This window comes from Megalops cyprinoides, chromosome 18 (genome assembly GCF_013368585.1).
Source record: "Megalops cyprinoides isolate fMegCyp1 chromosome 18, fMegCyp1.pri, whole genome shotgun sequence".
In the NCBI taxonomy this organism is placed as follows: domain Eukaryota; kingdom Metazoa; phylum Chordata; class Actinopteri; order Elopiformes; family Megalopidae; genus Megalops; species Megalops cyprinoides.
Window position 1 is genome coordinate 20,360,510 of NC_050600.1, and position 22,000 is coordinate 20,382,509.

Genomic DNA, 22,000 nt, shown 5'->3' on the forward strand with positions numbered 1-22,000 from the left:
CTCTTGTATTAAACACAATTTTGTAGTTAAGAGGGATTATTATAAGACATTGAATTATTATAAGACATTGAAACTCTGTAAAGCACACTAGAGCACATTTATTTAACACCTTACGTGTTAAGCACAATATTTTAAAATCTTGCTTAAGTTTTATCTGCAGTCAGGAAAGAGACCTTATAGTGGGTCAAATTCTTATAGTTTTAGCAAAGAGGGTAGTGGGTGAAAGTTTAAACCATTCCATTGGAAGGGTAACTCCGAGATAACTCATAATCTTGTGTTGGAACCCTAAATTATGTACTCACAACTTTTATAGTTCAGGTAAAAGATAAAAGGTATCTCATCGAATATCAGAGGTGCCACGCCCACTTTACACTCCGTTACATGTTTGAAGGATTGGCGAGTCACAGACAACTTTGTTCTCGTACCTCAGCCCATCCGCCAGAATCAAGCATTGCTTGTGGGTGCAGAGGCCATATGTATAGGAAGACCTCACACCATTGTGCGTGAGATTTTGGTAGGTTTTGGTTACTGCCCGACAGTGCACAGAAACTCATGCAGTACAGCTTAATCAATGCAACGTTTACTTTTTTCTGTTCACAGTGCATTTAGCATACATGATAGATACGCAAAGAAATGTTTCCCCGACTTCTAAAAGACAGCGGAGTGACAGAAACAGCGGCGATGGTTGAACGATCGCTCCGAGTCAGGGTCAGAATCACGCACTAGCCTGTATGCTGGAGACACGCTACGCTCATGTGTATATGCTTTTTAACGTCAGGTACGTCGACCTCCTCCGGTCGACTACGGAAGACGGCACCTCCTAGTTACGTTGAGAGCGCCACGTCAATTCGTGAATACTGGTGTTGCTAAAAGATGAATCAGCTGGCCGGTGTAAGCAGGCTACGGAAAGAAGAGGCATGGCTGCTGGACCAGCTCAGGTAGCCGGCTAGCTACTGCCCACGAATACAGTACGCGAATGAACAAACGTTGAATACAACAGAATAAGATATATACTCTGATATTGGTGTAATCCAACCTGTATTTTCAGCGCACGGATTGCAACGTTTACTGCATTGGTGCTCTTGTTCTCTGCGTCTGCAAACGTGGCTTGCCGACAAGCGGGTGTGTTAGCATGCACGGTGGTTAGCCAGTTAGCTAGCCGTTGTATCGCGGTGAACATATGAAAATTTCTAGCTGGCAATGCAAATGGGTGCAGGGGAAGGTCAAATATTCTATTAAAGCTGAAGAATAAGCGAAGATAGTGGCTAAATTGTATTCCACGGTCTTTAGTTGTTTTGCTTGGCATGATCAGGGATATCCACTGAGTTAGTCTCTTATGACATATTCCAGTGTTGATTTCATACAGGAACCCACTGGTAATTATTAAATGTTCGACTGGCATTTGTGACTTTGCATAGCATGCACATTTGTGCTAGTGTTTTGAAATCCAAACTCGTTAGCTAAACTGCGTAGCGGTAATTTGTGCTTTCGCAGCGTTAGGTCTAGCAGCTAGTATTGTACTTATCGAAATCTATTTAACCAGCTGCTAACTAGCTATATTTTTGCAGCAAGCTGTTTCAAAAGTGGAGGCAGTTATAAATGTCCTAATTTGCTTATTAAGCTTGAGCATCATGTTTATTTAAAATGCATCTGAGATGGATTATTTGATTGATATGCTGGGAAAATGTTCTCGTTTTTACGCCTTATTTTTGATAGCTGGTTTGCTACTTAGCTAGGCAGGACAAGGACAGTGGTATTGTAGAAGAGAACTAATTGTCAGACATGAGAATCAAGCGTTTTAAGTCATCTCAAGTGTTTCTTTATCTTTGTGGGTTATCGCCTCGAGTTATCGCATTGTTTGCACAAGAGTATATACTCTTAAAGTGATAAGATGAGTGTTTAGTTAACGATTTTCTAGGTAGCCAGGCCACAATGTGAATGATCTCAATGGTCATTACACATAAAGAATATCAGTTATACGTCCAGTCCCGATAGCTGTCTACAGGCACGATCAATGGAGACGCGCACAGTTAATTACTAGTATCGGGGGCGTGGTTTCTTAAAGCCGTCACTTTCCTGATACAGAAATGGGTCGAAACTTAATTTTTAGAAGGCTGCTGGAGTTCATTTTTCCTGGACTCCTTGTCTCGAAAATGTTAAACTCGATTTTTTGCTGCATACACCGTAGCTACATAAATGGGTTCCATCGAGACAGGCCTGAAAGCGCCTCAGGTTTCACTCGTGGTTTGACAAACTGGCAGAGCAGTTGCCTAGCTGTCTGTGCCAGTGACTTTCTCCCGTCCCCATGTACACTTCACTATCCCAGAACTGTCTCCTTCTCATCCAAGGCTGTCAGTGTAAATAAATGGGGGAGAAGTCCATTTGAAATCAAAGATCTGGCTGCATTAAGCAGGGCAGAGCTGAGCTTAATTTCATTGGACAGGACCATCTCAGATGCTGAGAGAAACACCATTTTGCCAGAGCGGCAGTGATTTCAGTAATTGTTCTTTCCTTGATTTAAGCCTGCTTTGGCGTCCTTTCATATCCGTCCTTCTTTTCACATGATTCTTTGTTTTCTTACCAGGGCGACCTTTTGAAAATGACCCACAGAGAAAACTGGAAGTAAGTATAATATTTTGTAAATATTTTGCATTTGATGTGGCGTTGTGCCTCACGGGAATAAACCTAAACCATTCAGCCATAGCATTCCAGTCTTTGTATCACAGTTCACTGAGGTTGGCGGTTGTGCTTTCAAATCTGATCACAAAGATCCTATAAAGAATGCTCAGGTATTAAAGAAGATAAATGCAGAATATCACTGAGAAGCTTTGTGAACAACCAGAGGTAGGCAGGAGGTTTTTTTACAAGTCAACCTTAGTCTTTGGACTGTGACCACAGCAGTGGTCGCAGTCTGAGCAGATACCAGCAGTCATATGAAATCACATTCTACCGCTGCAGTCAGTACTCAGCCTGACTTATCTCTCAGCACAAACTAACTTCGGAGCCTGGCGATTTACATAACTCAAACAGATTTACATAACCTCAGGACATTTTCTGAAAAGCCAACCTTTTGGATTCAGTTTGCGGCAGGCTGTCGCGTTGACTGTGGCGCTGTCTTGCGCTGCTGATCTAGAAGGATTTATGGATCTCAAAAATGACATATTTTTGACTACCCTGTCCGGAGAAGAAGAAAGGTGCAGGATCCTGTTAATCCCAATCAATATGTCTGCTGTAATGGGTCGGGCGATGTTGCGAACGCAGACAGGCTACAGATGGGATCGGTTGGCAAACTGAGCGTCTTTGTGGAGAATAAGTGAAACTAGTGGCTAAATTGTATTCCACGGTCTTTAGTTGTTTTGCTTGGCATGATCAGGGATATCCACTGAGTTAGTGTCTCTTATGACATATTCCAGTGTTGATTTCATGAAGGAACCCAATGGTAACGATTAAATGTTCGACTGGCATTTGTGACTTTGCGCAGCAGGATCCTGTTAATCCCAATCAGTATATCTGCTGCAATGGGTCGGGCGACGTCGTGAACACAGACAGGCTACAGATGGGATCGGTTGGCAAACTGAGCGTCTTTGTGCAGTCTGTGACTGACCTTGCGTTCCCGCTGCTTTTTCCTCTCTCTCCATGGCAGGGTGCAGCACGAGAGGCTGCACATGAAGCACCGCGGCCATGAGGCCATGCACGCGGAGATGGTGCTCATCCTCATCGCCACCCTGGTGGTGGCGCAGATCGTCCTGGTGCAGTGGAAGCAGAGGCACTGCAGGTCGTACAACGTGAGTAAAAGAGACGGACTCGGCACCTAAAGGGTGCAGGTTTCATTCCCAGGTGGTGCAGTGCCTGGATTGTCTTGGTGCAGTATATGGATATGTATAAGTTTAAAATTTGTCCCTAAACGTGTGTGTCTGTGTTTGTCTGTGTGTGTGTGTGTGTGTGTGTGTGTGTGTGTGTGTGTGTGTGTGTGTGTGTTTTTCCTGGTGGAGTTAAATTGAGTTTAGGCCTGAACCTGAATAACTTCGTGTATTCTACCCTAATTACTCATCTCAAAGAAAGCCATTTCTCTCATGGTGATAATATGCCAACTTTCCAGCCTGTTAACAAGTGTTTAATAACCCCTGTATTATACAGTATTGGCAAACTGACAAGCTGTACCCTTTCCCTTCCAGTTCAGCTTCTGTCAGTTAAGGTAAACCATCCATCCCTTTTGTTCAAAATGTTTTTCCTTTGTCTTCTCATTAAGCCTCTCCCAGTGTTAAAGCCAGACCCCTGGTGTTCTGTCCCAGCAGACTTTTGTGGCCAGGTGAATTTCACAAGCCTTTGAGGAGGCAAAGGCCAGAAGTACATGTGGCGATTTCTGTACAGGTTTATCAAATTGCTGAGATTTACTGCATGCTAGAGGGAACTTTGGCTTTGTCAGATAAATGGCTTTCAGTCCACTTTTTGAGTGCCAAGCTTGCTTTGAGCAGACTGTAAGGAAAATGCTCTCACTGTGTGGAAATAAGTCCAACAATATCTATATGATGTCGCCAATATGCCAATATAATGGGTTGTGTGTTTGCATATGTCTGTGTCTTCAAATGGCGATTGGTCTCTTGGCAATGTGCACTGTAAGACATCTCAGACCAGAGAGCCTGTCTTTGACACTGCTTTGTCTCACTGCAGAAGGTCCTCTGTGACAGTGACAGCAGATTCTTAACTAACCCTGCTAGGAGTCAGACGGATTAGTGGTGGGACAAATGGAGGATCGGTCCAGGAATGGGCCTGTAGGACGGAACTCTTTCCACATGTCATCATACTTCACCTCTGGGCTTTTGGATGGAAACGCTGGAATTAGGTTTTGTGGGGATCGCCAGAGCAAGTAGTGTTGGGTTTGGACTGTGCAAAAAGGAAATCTCTCATTCTGAGGTTCTCGCTGGAAATGCTGGCCCCCAGGAAGGAGGGGATCTATATAACTAACTTTTTTCTTTTCTCTTGGGTTCCAATCAGAGGTTGCAGGCAGACCACATATCGTCTGCAGACCACTCTTTTAGGTTCAGATTGTGGTTCTCTTTTGTATCATTTCCTGCATTGTCTTACACTGTTGATTTGCAGGACAGAAACAGAACTTTGCATAACTTAAAAACGTGAAGTTTTTTTAATGTGTTCCTGTGTTCATGTGACTTGACACACATATTGAAAAGTAAAAATTGCCACCACATCCTTGGCACAGTAGCTGTTAGCATATCAGTTTTCAAGTACATTCGGTAGATGAGATTGAAGAAAATGGGTAGAGAACCGTCCCTAACTGTGCCTAACCCTAAACGGTCCACTTTACGTTTCTTTGACAGTTGGTGACCTTGGTGCAAATGTGGGTCGTCCCGCTGTACTTCACGATAAAACTGTACTGGTGGCGGTTCCTGTCCACGTGGGGGATGTTCTCCGTTATCACCAGCTACGTCATCTTCAGAGCCACCCGAAAGCCCCTTTCTGGCAGGACGCCACGGTACGCGCTCTGCTGGGCTACCCCGTTCTCTGCATCACTTTCATGAAACCCAGGGACAGTGCGTGGTTAGACGTTTGTATGGTTGGACTTGTATGGGCCGTTTGTGCATTGTGCGTTGAACTAACTTCTTCCCCTGTGCTTAATTTTCAAGTATAACCATTTATTGCAGTGTGCCAATCAATTTTTAGCAGCATTTGAAGATTCGGTTAAATCATGAAAGGTCAAGTCATCAGCAGCATAGCATAGGGTGTCCGCTTGCTTATTTTGCTGTTGTTGAATAATGTGACTGATATGTAGGTACAGCAGTATTGCAGAGAACTCTGGTCTCTAGGTTTGTGGTGTTGAATGCCAAGTGGGAAAGTATTGATGTATGCTAGTTCAGGGTGTTTTGTAATTGGGAACCTGAATGTGCAATATCATGCAGATTTAAGCCTGTGCCCCTGTAGGACACAATCTTACAAGCTGGCAGTCTCAATAAAAGCTCTCACATGGTGACAGCTTTGCTCCTATCTGTTTCTTTTTCAGGATGGTGTACAAGTGGTTCCTTCTCATATACAAACTGAGCTACGCAGTCGGTGTCATTGGGTACCTGGCAATTATGTTCACGATGTTCGGATTCAATGTATTCTTCAGGTATGTCATCTGCAGCGAAGCCCGCATTTAATGTATTCCACAAGATCAATGCGTGAGTCATTTTACCCAGAGTTTCTTCCAATACAGAGAGGCAGAAGTCTTAAATACAGTAAAAGTCTCAAGTAAAACAATCAAAAATGTTCACCCCCTACTTACCGTTTGTGAGTTCAACAGAACATTGAAATTTTTACAATCTTTTGGTTTTTACAAGCCTTTTGCAATCTCGGTCAATTCTGTAAATTCTTCACGTATTTACCATTTAATAAGCGTGTCTTTCTTCTCAACAGGATTAAAGCAGAGGATTCAATGGATGTGGGAGTGATTATGCTGTTCTACGGGCTGTACTATGGAGTCATGGGCCGAGACTTCGCAGAGATATGCTCGGATTACATGGCATCGACAATAGGTGTACGTCTCTCTCCCCCGCTGCGGCCAGTGCAGTCCCATACATTTGGAAGGGAATTGCCTTGGTTTGACTGTACAACGTTTGTGTTGCAGTATTACAATGTCGGCGGCATGCCTTCGAGAACGCTCCGTGATGACATCTGCGCTGTGTGCGGGCAGAAGATCTTTGTGGACGTGGATGAGGAAGGGATAATTGAGGACACATACCAGCTGTCGTGCAATCACATGTATCCTTTCAGCTCAGTGTGGATGGAGGAGATAAAATGTACAGCGAATACTCTTTGGCTAAGCTGAATATACATGTAGCACGACCCACTAACAGCGAATGACTAATCTTACTTACACAGTAGTAGTATACAGTACCAGTCAAAAGTTTGGGCACACCTGATTAAGGTAATGGGAAACATGCATTCCAAGACATTTCAATCTAAAGACTAAGACTTAAATGCTTGAAATTTGTTTCTTAAGCATCAGCTTCACTATTTATGTTTGTCTATGTATGAATTTCTTTCCAAAATAAAAAAAATATATAATTTTAAATAATATTTTTTGGCTACTTTGAAGAATCCAAAATATAAGAGTTCTGACTTGTTTAACACTTTTTTAGTCACCGCATAATTCCCTTTGTGTTATTTCATAGTTCTGATGCCTTTACTATTATTCTAAAATTTGGAAAATAGTTAAATAAAGCAAAACCCTAGGTGTGGCAAAACGTTTGACTGGTACTGTATGCTTAAATGTAAAATCAGAAGTGAAAGAATTTATTTGATTTTTTCCATACATCATATAGTACTACATAAATATTTGTATTTTTCATGTACTTGAACTGGCAGAGTCTGTGTAATAGCAGTCCTAAAACTTTGTGTTAGTAATAGATTGGCAGATGGGTCTCACTGTCTTCTCGTCCCCTTGTCAACTTTTAAATGAAGTCCATTCCCATGGATCCATCGACCTAAATTATTCAATTATTAAATAGCTTGATATCCCAACTTAGTCACACACACAGAAGAAACTGTGCTCAGGTGATTTAAACACACAACTAAAAATAACGAAGGTGACAGTCTCCCTCTTAACTATGTCAGATAGCCGTGGTCTGATGGAAGGGAATTGCCAGCTGTCACAGGATTGTCCCTTAACAGCTGTCATCCACAGATTCCATGAATTCTGTATTCGGGGTTGGTGCATTGTGGGAAAGAAGCAGACCTGCCCCTACTGCAACGAGAAGGTCGATCTGAAGAGAATGATGAACAACCCGTATCCTTTTCGTTAAACTGGCTTAAAAAGGCCAACTTTCTGTTCTTATTTGTTCTTATTTTTAGCCTGTCTGATTTTCTGTACATAACTCCTCCTACAATTTTCGGTTTACTTGCCAATACCTACGGCTGGTATGGGATTGCAGTGCTTGTGGTTTTGCAATTGGTAGAGTGATTGTGATTTTTTGTCATATTTGCACTTGTACATTGAAAAATTACCTATTGACTAACAGGGATAGAATGTTCAGAATCTCTGCATTCTGACACGTGCAGCTGATGTGACAGTGGGCCTGGAACACATGCAGGCTGTCTTTCAAGCAAAGCTGGTAACTACTAGCTACTATCATTCTAGGCTTTTTCGAGCCAACTTAATGTCCTCAACTTTTATTTTTAGTTTTCCACTGATTTTCAAACATTCCTAAATCCCACAACCTGCATAACTCCTGCTCATAAATCGCTTGATCGCTATATACAAGTTATGCAAATGACCATAAATGCCCATTATAATGGGGATTGTGCCTTTCCTGTTTAGTCACCATATTTTGCTTTGTTAGAAAGGATTTTCCTTTTAGGAGGCTGACTCATTCTCAGCAAGAGCAGACGGTTAAGTCTGCAGTCTAAACGAAACCGCAGAAGTCTTACACAAAAGGACAGTTATCTGTAAACAAAGACATTTTTTATGAGTGCTTAAAGTTACGCAGACAGGAAAATAGCTTGTACAGTTGAGTCCAAGAATTTGACCTTTGTTTTTATATTTGCAGATGAATTCCCTTATGCATTTTGGAAAGGGGGAGACATTTTGATTTAATGATTGAGTTCTTTGAACACTGCCTTTGCAGCAGAAAGGTTGAAAGTGGTCCGTTTCCTCTGTATTGGTTATTTTCCTCAATTCTGGACACCAGCTGGGAGAGGACGCACGTTTTATATGGTCAGTTGTTGGACTGGCTGAGATACCTCGTTGCCTGGCAACCTGTCATAATTGGCATTGTTCATGGTATTAATTTCTCTTTAGGCCTGGAATAGGGTGTTGCAGCATTATGTTTGGGTTAATAATGTGCATGTATTTATTATTTGTAAATTCTGTACTTCATGTATAGTAAAAGAAATTTTATATGATACAATTTATTATTATTACTATTATTATTATCATTAAATGCAGTCATACCATGCTCACGGCTTTGCCCGCAGCAGCATTGTTGCAGAACAAATGAAAGTGAATCTTAGGTCTGTCTGTTCAGTCTCAACTCCACTATTCAGCTCATTGGTAACTAACAACCGTTGTACTCATGACCAGCAGGGGACTTATGTATGAATTACTTGGATTTTTAGGCGGACACCCTTAACTTTCTACACTATTTGAAGTAACGCACAATTACAGCATAATTTGTCTTTTTATTCCTGTATTATGTTCCATGCTGCTACTTCACTTCCCTCCCTATGACTGTAAGTCATCACCATCCATAGTTACCATGTATGTACATATTGGAATATGGTTCACTTTTCCAACAGCAGTTAGTCTGTGGCACAGCCAGTGCTATGCAAGCAGCTTCCAGATATTTTGGTTTTGTTTTGTGTAACTTGTAATTCACTATGCATCTTTCGAATATTTGTCAGGTTTCAGGCTGAAATTTATAAATTGATAAATTTTCCTTTTCCCTAGCTAGAGTGCAGAAAGACTAGATTAGGCCAAAGTGAATGTAGATACGATGAAAGGTGATCACTACAGGTCACTTCAGACGATTTTTTTTTTTTTTTTTTTGCCAAAAAGTATTTTGTGGGTGATTTTTTTTTTTATATTGAGTTTCAGTGCACCTCACTGAAGAGTAAGCATCATTACAGCCATGACCCTGTAACCCTCATTAGCAATAATAATGACTAATAATAAGCTCATTTTCACGCAGTATACCGTTATTTAACTGTAGGCATCTAGACCACACACCATGGTAAATTTGACATATATGCATTTCTGAGCATATTACAGCATCTAAAGTTACGCAGACACGAAAATATTATTTGGCAAATAATTGTCACAGACAGTATAGATTTGCATTCATGTTGCTTGAAACACTGCAGCTCGAATCATTTTATGGTGTAATTTGTTTACAGTGAACTTGGCATAACAATGGATCTTCTGCTGTACTGGAGTGTTAACATTTACAGTGTGAGCATGCAAGGGGGTTATACTACAGCGCTGTAACCCTAGGAGTGAACAGGGAACTCACATTTTTTTTGTATTTAACATTCAAAACCAAGATTATCAACAATTATTGTGTGTTGTGTACATTTTCCGTTGTTATTTAAAGATTGCTCTTGCTGTTTTTTGTACAATTTAAAAAAAACGAATAAGATATTTGCAGCAGGACAGTCATTTGTAGTGTTTTTTAAATCATTCTGGAACCTTCTTTGAAAAAAATGCTCAGAGGCTCTGTAAAGACCACTTCAGCAGGTGAGATTCCCAACAGTGTTGATTTGCTAGGGTAGGGAATCCAGTAGCTGTCACCCACTTAAACATCAGCAGCATTATGGTGCCACTGAATAAAATAAAACATTTCTTTTAATGTGTTTGTGTTCATATTACTAGTCCAATGCTTGCAGTGTCTCTGAACACCCCTTTCTGGATGTAAATAAATGGACGATTGTGATGAATAGATCTTTTGTTAAAGATAGTAACCTAATGTACAGGTCATCCTACCTTATAGTTAGAAATACGGTTACGATTGTTTTAACTGCATGAATTCCTGCACATGGAGTGTGGCCTCTGACCGTGGGTCTGAACTTGATTTCAGTCATTTGAGTACTGCATGCAGAAACAGTCTTCAGAAGAGCTGAGGAGGGCTTTTGGAAGGTGTGTCTCCAGTGCTGAGTGGGTTCATTTTTGTCAGAATCTTACATACTCCTCTCTGTCTACAATAGCTAGAATAGCTGGGGTCTTTTCCATATTGATAGAGCGCTTATAAACTACATCTTGGAGAGTGTAACACATTTTCTCAGCTAATTCCACTACCACCTTGTCTTTACTATAACACTGTTAAACTTTGGAATTTGAAACATTTTAAAAGGTGGACCATACTACATAGATAAATGCGTAAAGGAAATATGCATATTTTGCAGTGAGAAATGGTTGAAAGGGATTCAGGTCATGCTGCTGGTAAAATCCTGGTAACTATATACAGACACACACACTTCATATTTCATCTACTGCTACTGAATGTCTGTGTACTCCATTCTTCATAAATTCAGTTCATTTGTCCAGTAGCACTCCATTAAATTAAAGTCTTTTGCACTGAGGGTTTGGCTAATAGATAGTAGAATGAAGGATGAAAATAATCTCTGTTGCTTTGTTCTCAAAGTAACATCGCACCACTTGTAAATTGCCTTCATCTGTTCCTGAAGGAAGTGACCTAATAAAGTCAACAATGGGATGCATTACATATACTGCCCTGCAGAGGGCGATACCTGATTTTAGATTTACATTATGCTGCTGTTAATTTGGCACATTGAGATATCATGGCAGGACATCAGCTCTGATTGTTTGTCCGTGATGCTGAATCTGATAAATTCATTCACTGAATTTCTCCAGCAAATTCCAAAATTAATTTCATGATTTCTTTAACATGATGTCTTACGTAAAATGAAAATTCATAATTGTTTAGATGTACAGGAACACTTTCAGACTCGTCAGATCAGACCACCTTTTCCTGGAAAATGCATTTCCTTTAATCATGTTCAGTCTGAATCATTAGAGACTAATGAATAAAATGCACAGAAATAAGTCTCCAGTTGAAAATATCACAGAAATTCTACTTGAAAGTTCCACATATTTCATATATGAGCATGACCATAAACTGAAAATGTCTTTATATAATAGCAATAAGCAGGTAAGATAAAATATTGTGTTGCCAGGGGTACAATTTTACATACTCTAATATTATAGATAAGGAAGTTCACTATTCTCATGAAAATACGCAGAGGGATATCAAGAAATATATTGGATTAAATACTGACACTGCATTTGACAAACACTGAAATTTCTATGGCTTGTTCACTCTTCCACCCTTACTTGCAAATATATTTACAAATATATTTACATAGGATCATATTACTGCCATTTCCAGACAATGGATGGCAGCCATTACTAGACTGTCTGACACAAAGCTCTCAACGGCAGCCTAGCATTCATCTGCTTTAATTGCCATTTTAAGATTGTGCCAGAACATGGGCCTTTGGGTCTCGTCTTCAGGCCACTCCAGGTAGGTTCTGGAGTTCATGAACTTGCGCAGCTTGCAGAACCTCTTAGGAATGGTTTCCTTGGCGATGGGCTCCAGCAGGATCAGAACGGCGGTGTCGTTGTTCTCGTCGAACAGGCGGAAGTGGGAAAATTCCAGCTCATACCGGCACCACTCGCTGCCGACGAAGTGCCTGGACAGCACGAAGAGAGTCCTGCGGCTCTTCTCCATGGCGTTCATGATGTTGTCCGCGATCCAGCCCCCGGGGAGGAAGTCGCGCTTGTGCAGGCAGAGCCGGAAAGGCGGCTGGGCGTTCTCCAGCTCCTGCACCAGGAACTCCTCCACCCACTCCGAGTCCCTCTCGCTGTAAGAGACGAAGGCGTCATAGCGGATGTCGTCCCTGTTGACGCTCCTCTTCCTTTTTGCTTTGAGCCATGCCCAGGTCATCTTCAAGTACCAAATTGCATGGAGTTTGTAGCAAAGGACCCCGGAGATGAAGAAGAACAAAAAGACCAGGGTGCAGAGGACGGACACCGCCACCACCATGTGACACTCGAAGGCAGAGAGGTGTGTGTCTCCAACCTGCTGTCCCCTCAAAGCAGTTGGAGAGTCGCATTGGTAACTCTCGGGACCGTCTCGCAGCCTGACCAGCTGTCCCACCTCCAGCTGAAAGAACGCCACAAACCCACACGAGCACACAAACTTGTTGTGACCAGCCTCCAGTTCTTGCAGCTTCTTGTAATCCATCAGATCGCTCTTGCCGAACATGCTGAGCATGTTCCTCTGAACCAGCAACACCTCCAGGCTCGGGAGGAAAATTCCTGGTGGCAATTTCTTGAACTTGTTGCCTGATATGCGGAGCTCTATTAGGTTTGGCAGATTTAAATTGAACTCTGTCAGGTCGTTGTCATTTAAATCCAGGATGTGCAAGCTGGGTGGGACACAGGGCGTTATTCTTCGCAACTTTGTTGTGGACAGGTTTAGATATTGTAGGCTGGAAGGCCAAGCACACTGCGCGGGCATGTCAGAAAAATCATTTTCACTCAAATCCAGGGATGTCAACTGGTTTAGGTTGGTGAACAGTGTGCTCATAAGGGCAAGAGAACTGAGAGAGTTCCTGCTTAGATTGAGAGACCTGAGATGTTGAAGGGTTCCTTCCCCATTGCAAAAGGACTCTTTTGTGGCCAGGTCAGTGAGCAAGTTCCCACTGAAGTCCAGATACTCCAGCTTTTTTAAGAGTTTGGAGGTTGGGCAAGGCATGAGAAAGACATTGCTGTTGATGATCGACACGCTTTTGGGGAACTGAAGAACATTTTGAAGAAACGCGAGACTGCTAAAGGCGTAGAAATCTCTGATTGCCACATTCTTAATGTACAACGTCTCCATCTTGTCAGGATGCGTGGCACTAGCGTTTGTCCAAAAGCCATGTCCAACAAGCTGTGAATCCTCTACACCTAAGAAAGACACCTCTGACCTGTCCATTATCCTCATGACGTTAACAATACCGCTGTCCGTCACCGATACATTCCGAAAAATCACCCTTCTTACTGCCTTCTGTTTGAGCTCCACTATTGGCTGGGTTGAGCGTTCATCGGCTAGCGTTACGTCTGTCAAAATCAAAAGAGTTTCTGGGTTAGAGACGTCCCTCAGGATCTTTGACGCGAGAGCAGGATAGCTATGGAAGGGGCCATAAAGGCTGAGGGTGACTGTGCCGATGGGTCCGACTGACCCTAGACTCCCGTCCTCATAACTCTGTAGGCCACTACCGTGCAGCACCATCTCATCCAGGCCGCGCAGCCCGACGAGGTCGCTCCTACCCATGGAGCGAAACGAGCGGTTCCCCAACCGCAGGCTCCTCAACCTCGACAACTGCCGGAAAAGGAAACCCGACCCCAACGACGTGTACAAGTTGCCCAGTAGGTTCAGCCGCTTCAGGGAGAGAAGCTGGTCGAACCAAGGCCAGGATAAACTGGCGAGAAAGTTGTAGGAGAGGTCAAGGCTTTCCAGGTTCGCAAGAGAAGCGAACGTTCTGTTGTGAATCGTTCGAATCCTGTTATTCTGCAGGTACAGGGTTTTCAGCTGTGCGTACTCCTGCAGGTCATCCTCCTTGAGAACCTCGATTTGGTTGTGAGAGAGGTTGAGTCCCTGAACGTTCTCAGGTATGCTGGGAACTTGAACTAGGTTTTGATCAGAGCAGTCGCAAAATAAATGCTTGTCGCATTGTGTGCATTTTTTTCTTTCCCACTCCGCACTGTGGCTTGGAAGAAGACACAGAAAAAAGAGGCTGGACAGAGGAAGCACCAGGACCTTCATTTTGGAGAATAACCTGCTGAGGAGAGCATTTTTAGTTTTTGAAAAGAGCACTTTGAAACCTGGGCAAATTTCAAGCTATACAATTTACATTAGTTGTGGAACCATACAGTGTCTCTAAAGTTAAAACTTCTTTATATAAAAATTTTAATGCTCCATACAGTTCATTTTTACTTTATCAAGATGGTCCCTTTCAACATTTTCCCCCCACCAGAAATCCTGCTCTCTGTGTGAAGTAAATCTCAAAGGGTGAGAACCAGACGGGTGTACGTGACATTTTATACTAAAATATTTATCAAATGAAAGCCATTAATTATTGGAAAGGCCCAAAAGGAGACATCTGAAATCACTAACTCTACTGAATTAATTGAGAAAACAGGCAGGCCTCAATGGCAGATTTTTGGTTCAGTTTATTGCCAGAGGGACACAATTGCACACACCCTCTTTTGGCACGGATCGTGGCGTTGTGGGTTGAGCGATTTGGCAGCAGTTAGGGAGAAGTGACTGACAGGAATGAAAAGTAAACAGTTTGCACAAAAGACTATTTAAGACCAGAGAAGGCTTCCTCTAATGGAGGAACCAAAACTTTCAAAGCCAACTTGAGGATCAGTGTTGGAAGGTACTGAAAAAGAATCAAAAGATCGATTTAAATCAGATTTTGTCATGCATACGATGTACTGCCATTATTTGGGGTCATCCTCGGTTTAAATCATAGTTGCATTCTTTTCTTACATTACATTTACTTTTTTTTTTTTGCTTAGCTGATGCTCTTATCGAGAGCGATTTACATAGCTTAAAATTTGACATGTTATCCATTTATCCAGCTGGATATTTACTAAGCCATTTCAGATATTTAGCCCATGAGTACAACAAGAACAATCCACCAAACTAATAAGTATGACATATGCTAGTGGGCATACCACAGTGTAAATTTCTCCTGCCTGATCACAGATGCTAAAAGCATGGTAAGTACTTGAGTGGGAGACCTCCTGGTGGTTTCTCATTCAGGGGAGACACGATCATGTGAGAGATTTATCAAGCAATCAGAGAGGCCAGTCTTCAGCAGGTAAGGGACTGCATGATAAGACCAGAAGTGTGCAATTAGCCAATCATAATCGTCTTTCTCCAATCATCTCTGGAACACACATCAGTCGAGGAAGCACACAATAGAGGAGTCGGTCATGAAGATAGCTTATAGCTGTGTTATATGCAGTTGATTAGACTGCCAAAAAGGCAGCAAATGACAGGGATGAACTGCAGAAAACTTCTTGCTAATTCTTCTTGCTACTTCTTATATACAATGGATATCAAAGTGTTTGCCTTAAAGGTACAAATCAAAAACTGTTTCTTGTGGGTATAAATGTGAATAACCAGGAGAGGCAGAAGAGTTTAACATTTTGGGATAATGGCTAATTACACAAGACTACAGTTACTCTCCAGAAGGATGGAAGATGACAGCTTGTCAGAACTTCATCTTGAAAATCCTCAAAATTTCTGAGAGATGATTTGAACACACTTACAAACATTGTACCAGAATGCCAAATCCTATATCAAAAAGAAAACGTACCCTGTGGAACAGAATACCAGAGATAAACAAGGAGAAATGAAGAGAGTATATTGATTCCAGCTAGAACACCAAATCTCATCACTGCAGGAAAGCCACAGGCAAGAGGCCCCTTGTGGGAACTTAACGTCTTAGACGGATGTACAGGGGGTATTGAAAAATAAGAAAAAAGCACAGAAAATCAGAGAGGCCCTGCTCAGACATGTGTTTGACGCTAGTTTAACTTGGCTTCCCATGTTCCACCAGAGGTTATCAGTCCACAGCACTTGCCTGTCTATACCAATGGCTCCCTGGAATCAGTTCCCTGAAGAAGAGGAACTAATTTTCTCATGGTTCAAAAGGAAATGACCATATGAGGAACTCTGCAAGTCTTTGTTGAAAAAACAGAATGTACAGAAGTATGCTCAAAATTAGTAATACGAGTAAAGGCACTGATAAAAGAAAACATCAATGGAACTTGAAAGTGAAAACTCATCAACTAGTAGATGCAGAAGTTAATGGTTAACGTAATGATAATTTATGCTGTTAATAATAAACTAATATAATACAATGTGGAAAATGAGAACTTCACATCTTTGTATGCAGGGCACAAGAAGAAATGCATTAATAAATTGAGAAAACAAACACATTAATATGTATTGTCTTTAATTGGTTTATGCTTGGAGTCAGTGTAATATAATTTTCCTTAAGTCAGATAACATATCCTTTCTGCTTTTAGTTAAAATTATATCCTTAATAAAATCATATCTGCCTGTCCTCACTTCCATAATAAAATAGCTTAAAGATGTTGTCAGGCATTGTGCAATATTTTAGCTCAGCTTTGGATGTTTCGAAGTTTTCGTAAACATGCATTTTATACAATGTGTAAAAATTGATTCTAGCGGAGTCATTTTTAACTAATAAGAAAACACATATTTATATTTTCAATATAAGACCGGAAAATGAATAAAAAGATTTGCTTTTGTTTCCTAAAGTTCAGAAAATGTCAGTTTTGGCCCTCTGGTTCTCAGACCTCAATTTAGTAAGTTTAAGAAGAAACCAAGACTAAATCTAATCGTAATTAAAACTGAAATACATTAAAACAAACCCACGCTACAATGTTCATCGGAGCAAATCTGTTACCTTTTCAGGGTGAACCCCCTGGTGCCGCTGGTCAGTTGCGCCGATTCTCTTTGCCGAGCAAATGAGGAAGCTAGCACTGATTAAGGCGCACACCGGATGCTGGGGGGAGAACCAGTCCAGGAAGTGGGGACTTCAACATTGACATAAAATTGCCTTAATGAGACATGTCATGCGACCATTTTGTGCATCTGAGCGAGAAATAACCGTTCAAGGGTAGCATTCACATCATGCTAAAGTGAACAGTTCTTCCTTATTGCAGCGTTCATAAAGCTTTCTGAAATTCAATTCAAGCATTTTTCAAGGTGCACTGCAGTGGCATCGTTAGGCCTGGGTGTCCAAGGCTACAGCCCCAAATGTTTTACGAATAGCCCCGGATCTCAATAAAAACTTTTTGTTAAAAAAAAACAAAAAAAAAACAGCAGATATACTTCACACTACTTGGAACATGCGCATTTTGTGTGGGCATGAGAGAGAGAAAGAGAGAGAGAGAGAGAATGCAACAGGGCTTGTCATTGTTGGAATCTGGTGGTAGCTAGCTAGCTAATTCACTAAGGCAAGACTTGCGATGGATATAAGAAGCTTTAAGTTGAATGAGAACTCAGATTGCACTCATTTTGTTTATTTTGATTTCATATTGTGAAAGCCAGCCTACGCACCTGACCGGAACCTTTTGGTATGGCACAGTGTCTCACTCATATTCATTTTACTCTGAAATAACTTGAAAATGGTGCAATTATCAGGTGAAAATCTAAAGATTTTTGGGCTGGGCTAAGCCCTCAACGTTTCAAGATCCTAACAACGCCTATGGTGCACTGTCAGGTCTTTTCCAGCATCTCTCAGCTGTGGTATGCTAAGCCTAAAAACACAATTTTCAGCAATGAACAAAATGTGCGAACTGATCATGACTCATCCCATGTCAAATAATCTAAGGGGAAGAAGTTTCAACGCCAATCTCAGAACTGTCTCTCATTGTATCACATGGTATGAGGTGATGAAAGGTGACGAAAGAATTGTCCCCGCAACTGTTTTTTTTTTTTTTTTTTTGTGTGAAAATGTTTAATGGTTGCAAAGATAGAAGTGTATTTTGGTAAAGTCAACCATCTTTGTTTCTAATGTCTCCTGTGAAAAATTATTTCAAAACTGTGACTCATATTTGGACTTGGCTTGGTTCTAATATTTAAGGGGCCCGGAAATCCAAATCAACAGCCAAAAGCCAATTTTAAGACCCTAAAGCCCATAATAGCATTTAATTGAAAAGCATAAAATGTAACTTCTCTACGTCTGACAAGTAGTATGAAGCTGTGCTCCTCAAATTAAACTCTAAAGACCCAGCAGATTGTTTGGATCCAAAACTGTGATGGTTATTTTTTCCCTAAACCTAAACATTAGGTTTATTGTGTCTTTTGAATGACCAACTCCAGGCAGCACCATCAAGTGGACAAACCTGGTTACAACAGAAATTGATGTTTTCAAAGAATGACACCACACAATAAATGCATCTGAGAAGAGAAAAAAAAGACTTAAGCATCACAGGGATTTCTTTACATGTCATTGTTGAGAATAATACTGAGGTATGAATTTTGTAATAATGACATACCAGAAGAAAAAGTGAGTGAGCAGTCCTTGTGGCATGGCATGAAGAATTCATTAACACTTTTTCACCGTTTCACAATTTGTAATATTCCCATCCAATACATATCATTTTCATTTTAATATATACCTATTATAAAGGCTATATACAGTAACACTGTTCAGCCATGTCACTCTTTTGCATAAACACAGCAATAAGTCGATTGAACTTGTGGAAGCTGCAGATTTGTGTGTGTGCACAGGCTACCTCGAACACACACCTTAAACTGCTGATATGTAGATATCTTGGTACAACATCATCATTGCATCAACCCTAATGAATATGTTGAACCACACTAGCTAGTGACTTGGTTGGACACCAGCTACAAGGTACAAGGTACACAAGCTACTTCATCACATCACTTACCTTTCGTAGGGCTAGAAACTGCAGACTCTCCCATGGTGGTCCCATAGTTTACAGAGTCTGCAGTAAGCTGTTTGCAGATTTGGGATCGTTTTATACAAAACTTGGATATTGTGTACTTGAGCCAAGTATGATCCAAATAACAGCCTCCAGATAATTATCTCACCTTCACTGGGCCACACAGTCCACATCAAACAGATCAGAGTGGCGCCACCTCACTTGTGTCAGTCAATCAATTATGACGCTCCAGTGTATTCATTTCTCACTGAATGTTCAGTCATTCAGGAGACTGCTGACTTCTAATTACAATGAATTACTAAATCCAAGCACTTGGATTTAGTAATTGGATTTACCTTACTCACAATCCAAGCATCTAGCCAACCTTGAAATCTCATTAAAATTCAAGCATATTGAAGGACTTCAAGCACCTACAGGAAATATTAATTTCAGTCACACCTTCTCAACTCACCACTTGACCTCAATGACCTGGAATTGATCAGATCTTGCTTGCAGGAGTCCCTAAAGCACATCAAACTATGGCTGGCTATGTGAAATCTCCACAGTGCAGATCCACCTGTCAACTGCAAGTCGGAAATTAAATACCGACGCATATCACCCTATTCTCATTCTTTAAACAAATGAAAATCGCAGATTAATGAAGAAATTCAATGGATGTTCCAAGAGCTTGCTCAGTAAATCCGAAGCTCTTGGTGTTCTCCCAAAGTTGGATGTCCCGTGAAAACCACAGGAGATGTTCCGACATTTCAAGATTTCTGGGAATTTAACCGACGTTTGACGATGCCATTTATTAAAAGGTGCAGACACCACTAATGGAAAATTCAAATGGGATGTTCACTTGTGGATTTGTTTTAGTGGGCTGCTTGTTCTGAAGTTATTAAATGGGAGGGAATGGGATACTTGTAAACAAATGAAGAAAATGAGTGAGTGAAGAATTGCCTTGACTGGACAGTCATTTCCTAATTATCCACGGATATCAAATGAAAACCATCACTGGGAAAATCAAACAGATTTCAAGAGTCTAGTTATACTGCCGTTTCCAATTTACCCTGACCCAAGCCGGAGTATTGCAGAGACCAGTTCTTCCAGTACCTGCGTGGAATATTTGAGTGTGCAATTTTTAACTCAATCTGGAAAATTTTGCCATTCTCTCCATTGTTCTGTACTGCAGAAACCTATTTCCCAACCCATCTTCTGTCACAAACAGTGCACAAGTTCATTTGTACAACTAAATCCTTTAGACAGATGATGAAAAAGCAACATCCTCAAGTATAAAACCATTTATTTTCCTAGTCAAATCTGCAAAACATCTAGAAAAATATTCAAAGAATACTGAACTTTTCACAACATTGAACTTTCGGGGTGTTTAAATGGGGGGGTGAGGGGGTAAATAAAAAATAAAAACATATATTCACATTTATTTTCTTTTATTGATAAAAGCACATTCTGGTTACACGTCGCCATAGTAACCGGAGTCGCTGGAGAGCTGGGAATTTGAGCTGCGGTTCGAGGAGGAGGAGGAGGAGTTCCAAATGTCCAGGTTCATGTGGGGGCCGAAGGGGTTGAAGGTGGAGTACTGCTTCTGCCGGCAGCTGCCCCCGGGCTCCCGGCTGAAGGGGGCCTGTGGGGACGGGGGTACGGGGCGGTCCGGCTGGAAGTGGCTCTGGTACGGCTCGCTCTGGGGGGTCCAGATGGAGCCGAACAGGCTGGACATGGGGGAGAGGCTGCGGGTGCCGAAGTATGGCTGGGGGGGGGGGGGTGGGGGGGGAAGAGACACAGCACAAGAGGACATGACCCTTCTGTCCCATCCGGCCTGGATTCAACCCCACCATACCACCACCCTCAACTCTGAGTGACTGCTTTGAGTGCTACCATCTATTACTACCACAGTGTTTTCCACTAACCCCAGTCAACACCCACTTAAAACCTTTAGTTAAATGCAAAGAGAAACTGGAGTGTGGCATGAGTCACCCCCAGTCCCAGTGACTTCAAAGGACATGAAGCGCTACTCGAGACCAGTATGCAAAAACTATTTCCGTTGATGACACTCGTTCTCCTTGGGCCACGACATCAGCTGCATCGCATGAAAAAGGGGAAACTCAACTGAACCGATAACTCAGAGCTGTACTTCCATTTTTTACCTATGCAAAGTTTCAATATGAGACGAACAGTAACTTCAAATTCCCTTTACCGCAATGGCCGCATATCCTTGTGTCAAACACAAGACAGAAAATAAAAACCTTTCCGCATTTTAATCTAAATGTAATGACAAAGGCTAATTTTACTCCTCGCGGGGAACGAAGAAAAGTCCTCAATGATGACTGGGCCAGTAACTCAAAGCTGAAAGCAGTATGATCAATTGTATGGTATGGATTTTGTCTTAAATCCAAAATTGGCCGCTCATTTTTAACTGATCCCATACAGAATGTTTGTGCCATCCTTAATCTTGGGGATGCAAATGACCCATGTGGAGGTGGATCCAACAGGTTTGGCCCGATTACAGAATAAAACTGATGGTGGAGTGGGGTGGGTATGGGTGGTTGGGGTGGTATGGAATGAAAGAAAACTTTGCGTTTTGATAACATGACGTTCATTTTCACTTTCATTACATGTGTGCTGAATAATTTACTGAATAATTTGTGTATTTTCATATGGCACACAAAATAAGGCTGCCTTCCATAGGGGGTGGAGTTAGAAAATAAAACTGTTCGGGAGGAACAAAAATTCACAGAAAAAAAATGCACAAATCATTACCTTTTTAAAGAAATGAATTTCACAGTGCGCCGCGGCATGGGATAAGAACTCTGGGCTGGAAGAACGTCAGCCAGGCTAGTAGATTTCAGTCTGTGAGCCTGGCTGACCAGTGCTGGAAAACACTATCTCTGACAGCTGTGCGGTAGCAGAACCCTGCAAATCTGAGCCGTTTTGGGCAGTGCTTGGCCTTTCTGTTCATTAGCAGTGATATGTGAGAGGAAGCGGGGCGCT

The 22,000-nt window shown here is 41.6% G+C and overlaps 3 protein-coding genes across 4 annotated transcripts in view; 1 reads left to right on the forward strand and 2 right to left on the reverse strand.

The window, feature by feature from the left end:
* The first annotated feature begins 868 nt into the window (after window positions 1–868).
* On the forward strand, window positions 869–8,805 carry rnf175 (ring finger protein 175). Its single transcript, XM_036551148.1, has 9 exons — window positions 869–938; window positions 2,585–2,622; window positions 3,644–3,785; window positions 5,337–5,491; window positions 6,017–6,124; window positions 6,412–6,532; window positions 6,623–6,756; window positions 7,682–7,783; window positions 8,685–8,805. The coding sequence occupies exons 1-9, from the start codon at window positions 918–920 to the stop codon at window positions 8,803–8,805; spliced, it is 942 nt and encodes a 313-aa protein (XP_036407041.1). The 5' UTR covers window positions 869–917.
* Window positions 8,806–11,951: 3,146 nt separating this feature from the next.
* On the reverse strand, window positions 11,952–17,054 carry LOC118793128 (toll-like receptor 2). The gene is made up of 2 exons (XM_036551147.1): window positions 17,005–17,054; window positions 11,952–14,334 (listed from the first exon to the last, which is right to left on the reverse strand). The coding sequence occupies exon 2, from the start codon at window positions 14,319–14,321 to the stop codon at window positions 11,952–11,954; it is 2,370 nt and encodes a 789-aa protein (XP_036407040.1). The 5' UTR covers window positions 14,322–14,334; window positions 17,005–17,054.
* A 3,328-nt stretch (window positions 17,055–20,382) lies between these two features.
* LOC118793379 (transmembrane protein 131-like) overlaps window positions 20,383–22,000 on the reverse strand; it is a 40,447-nt gene continuing 38,829 nt past the window's right edge. For both annotated transcript variants that reach the window (XM_036551537.1, XM_036551539.1), the window contains one exon: window positions 20,383–20,759. In XM_036551537.1, coding sequence (XP_036407430.1) covers window positions 20,466–20,759 — 294 coding nt within the window. In that variant the 3' untranslated portion in view covers window positions 20,383–20,465. The remainder of the gene's footprint in view (window positions 20,760–22,000) is intronic.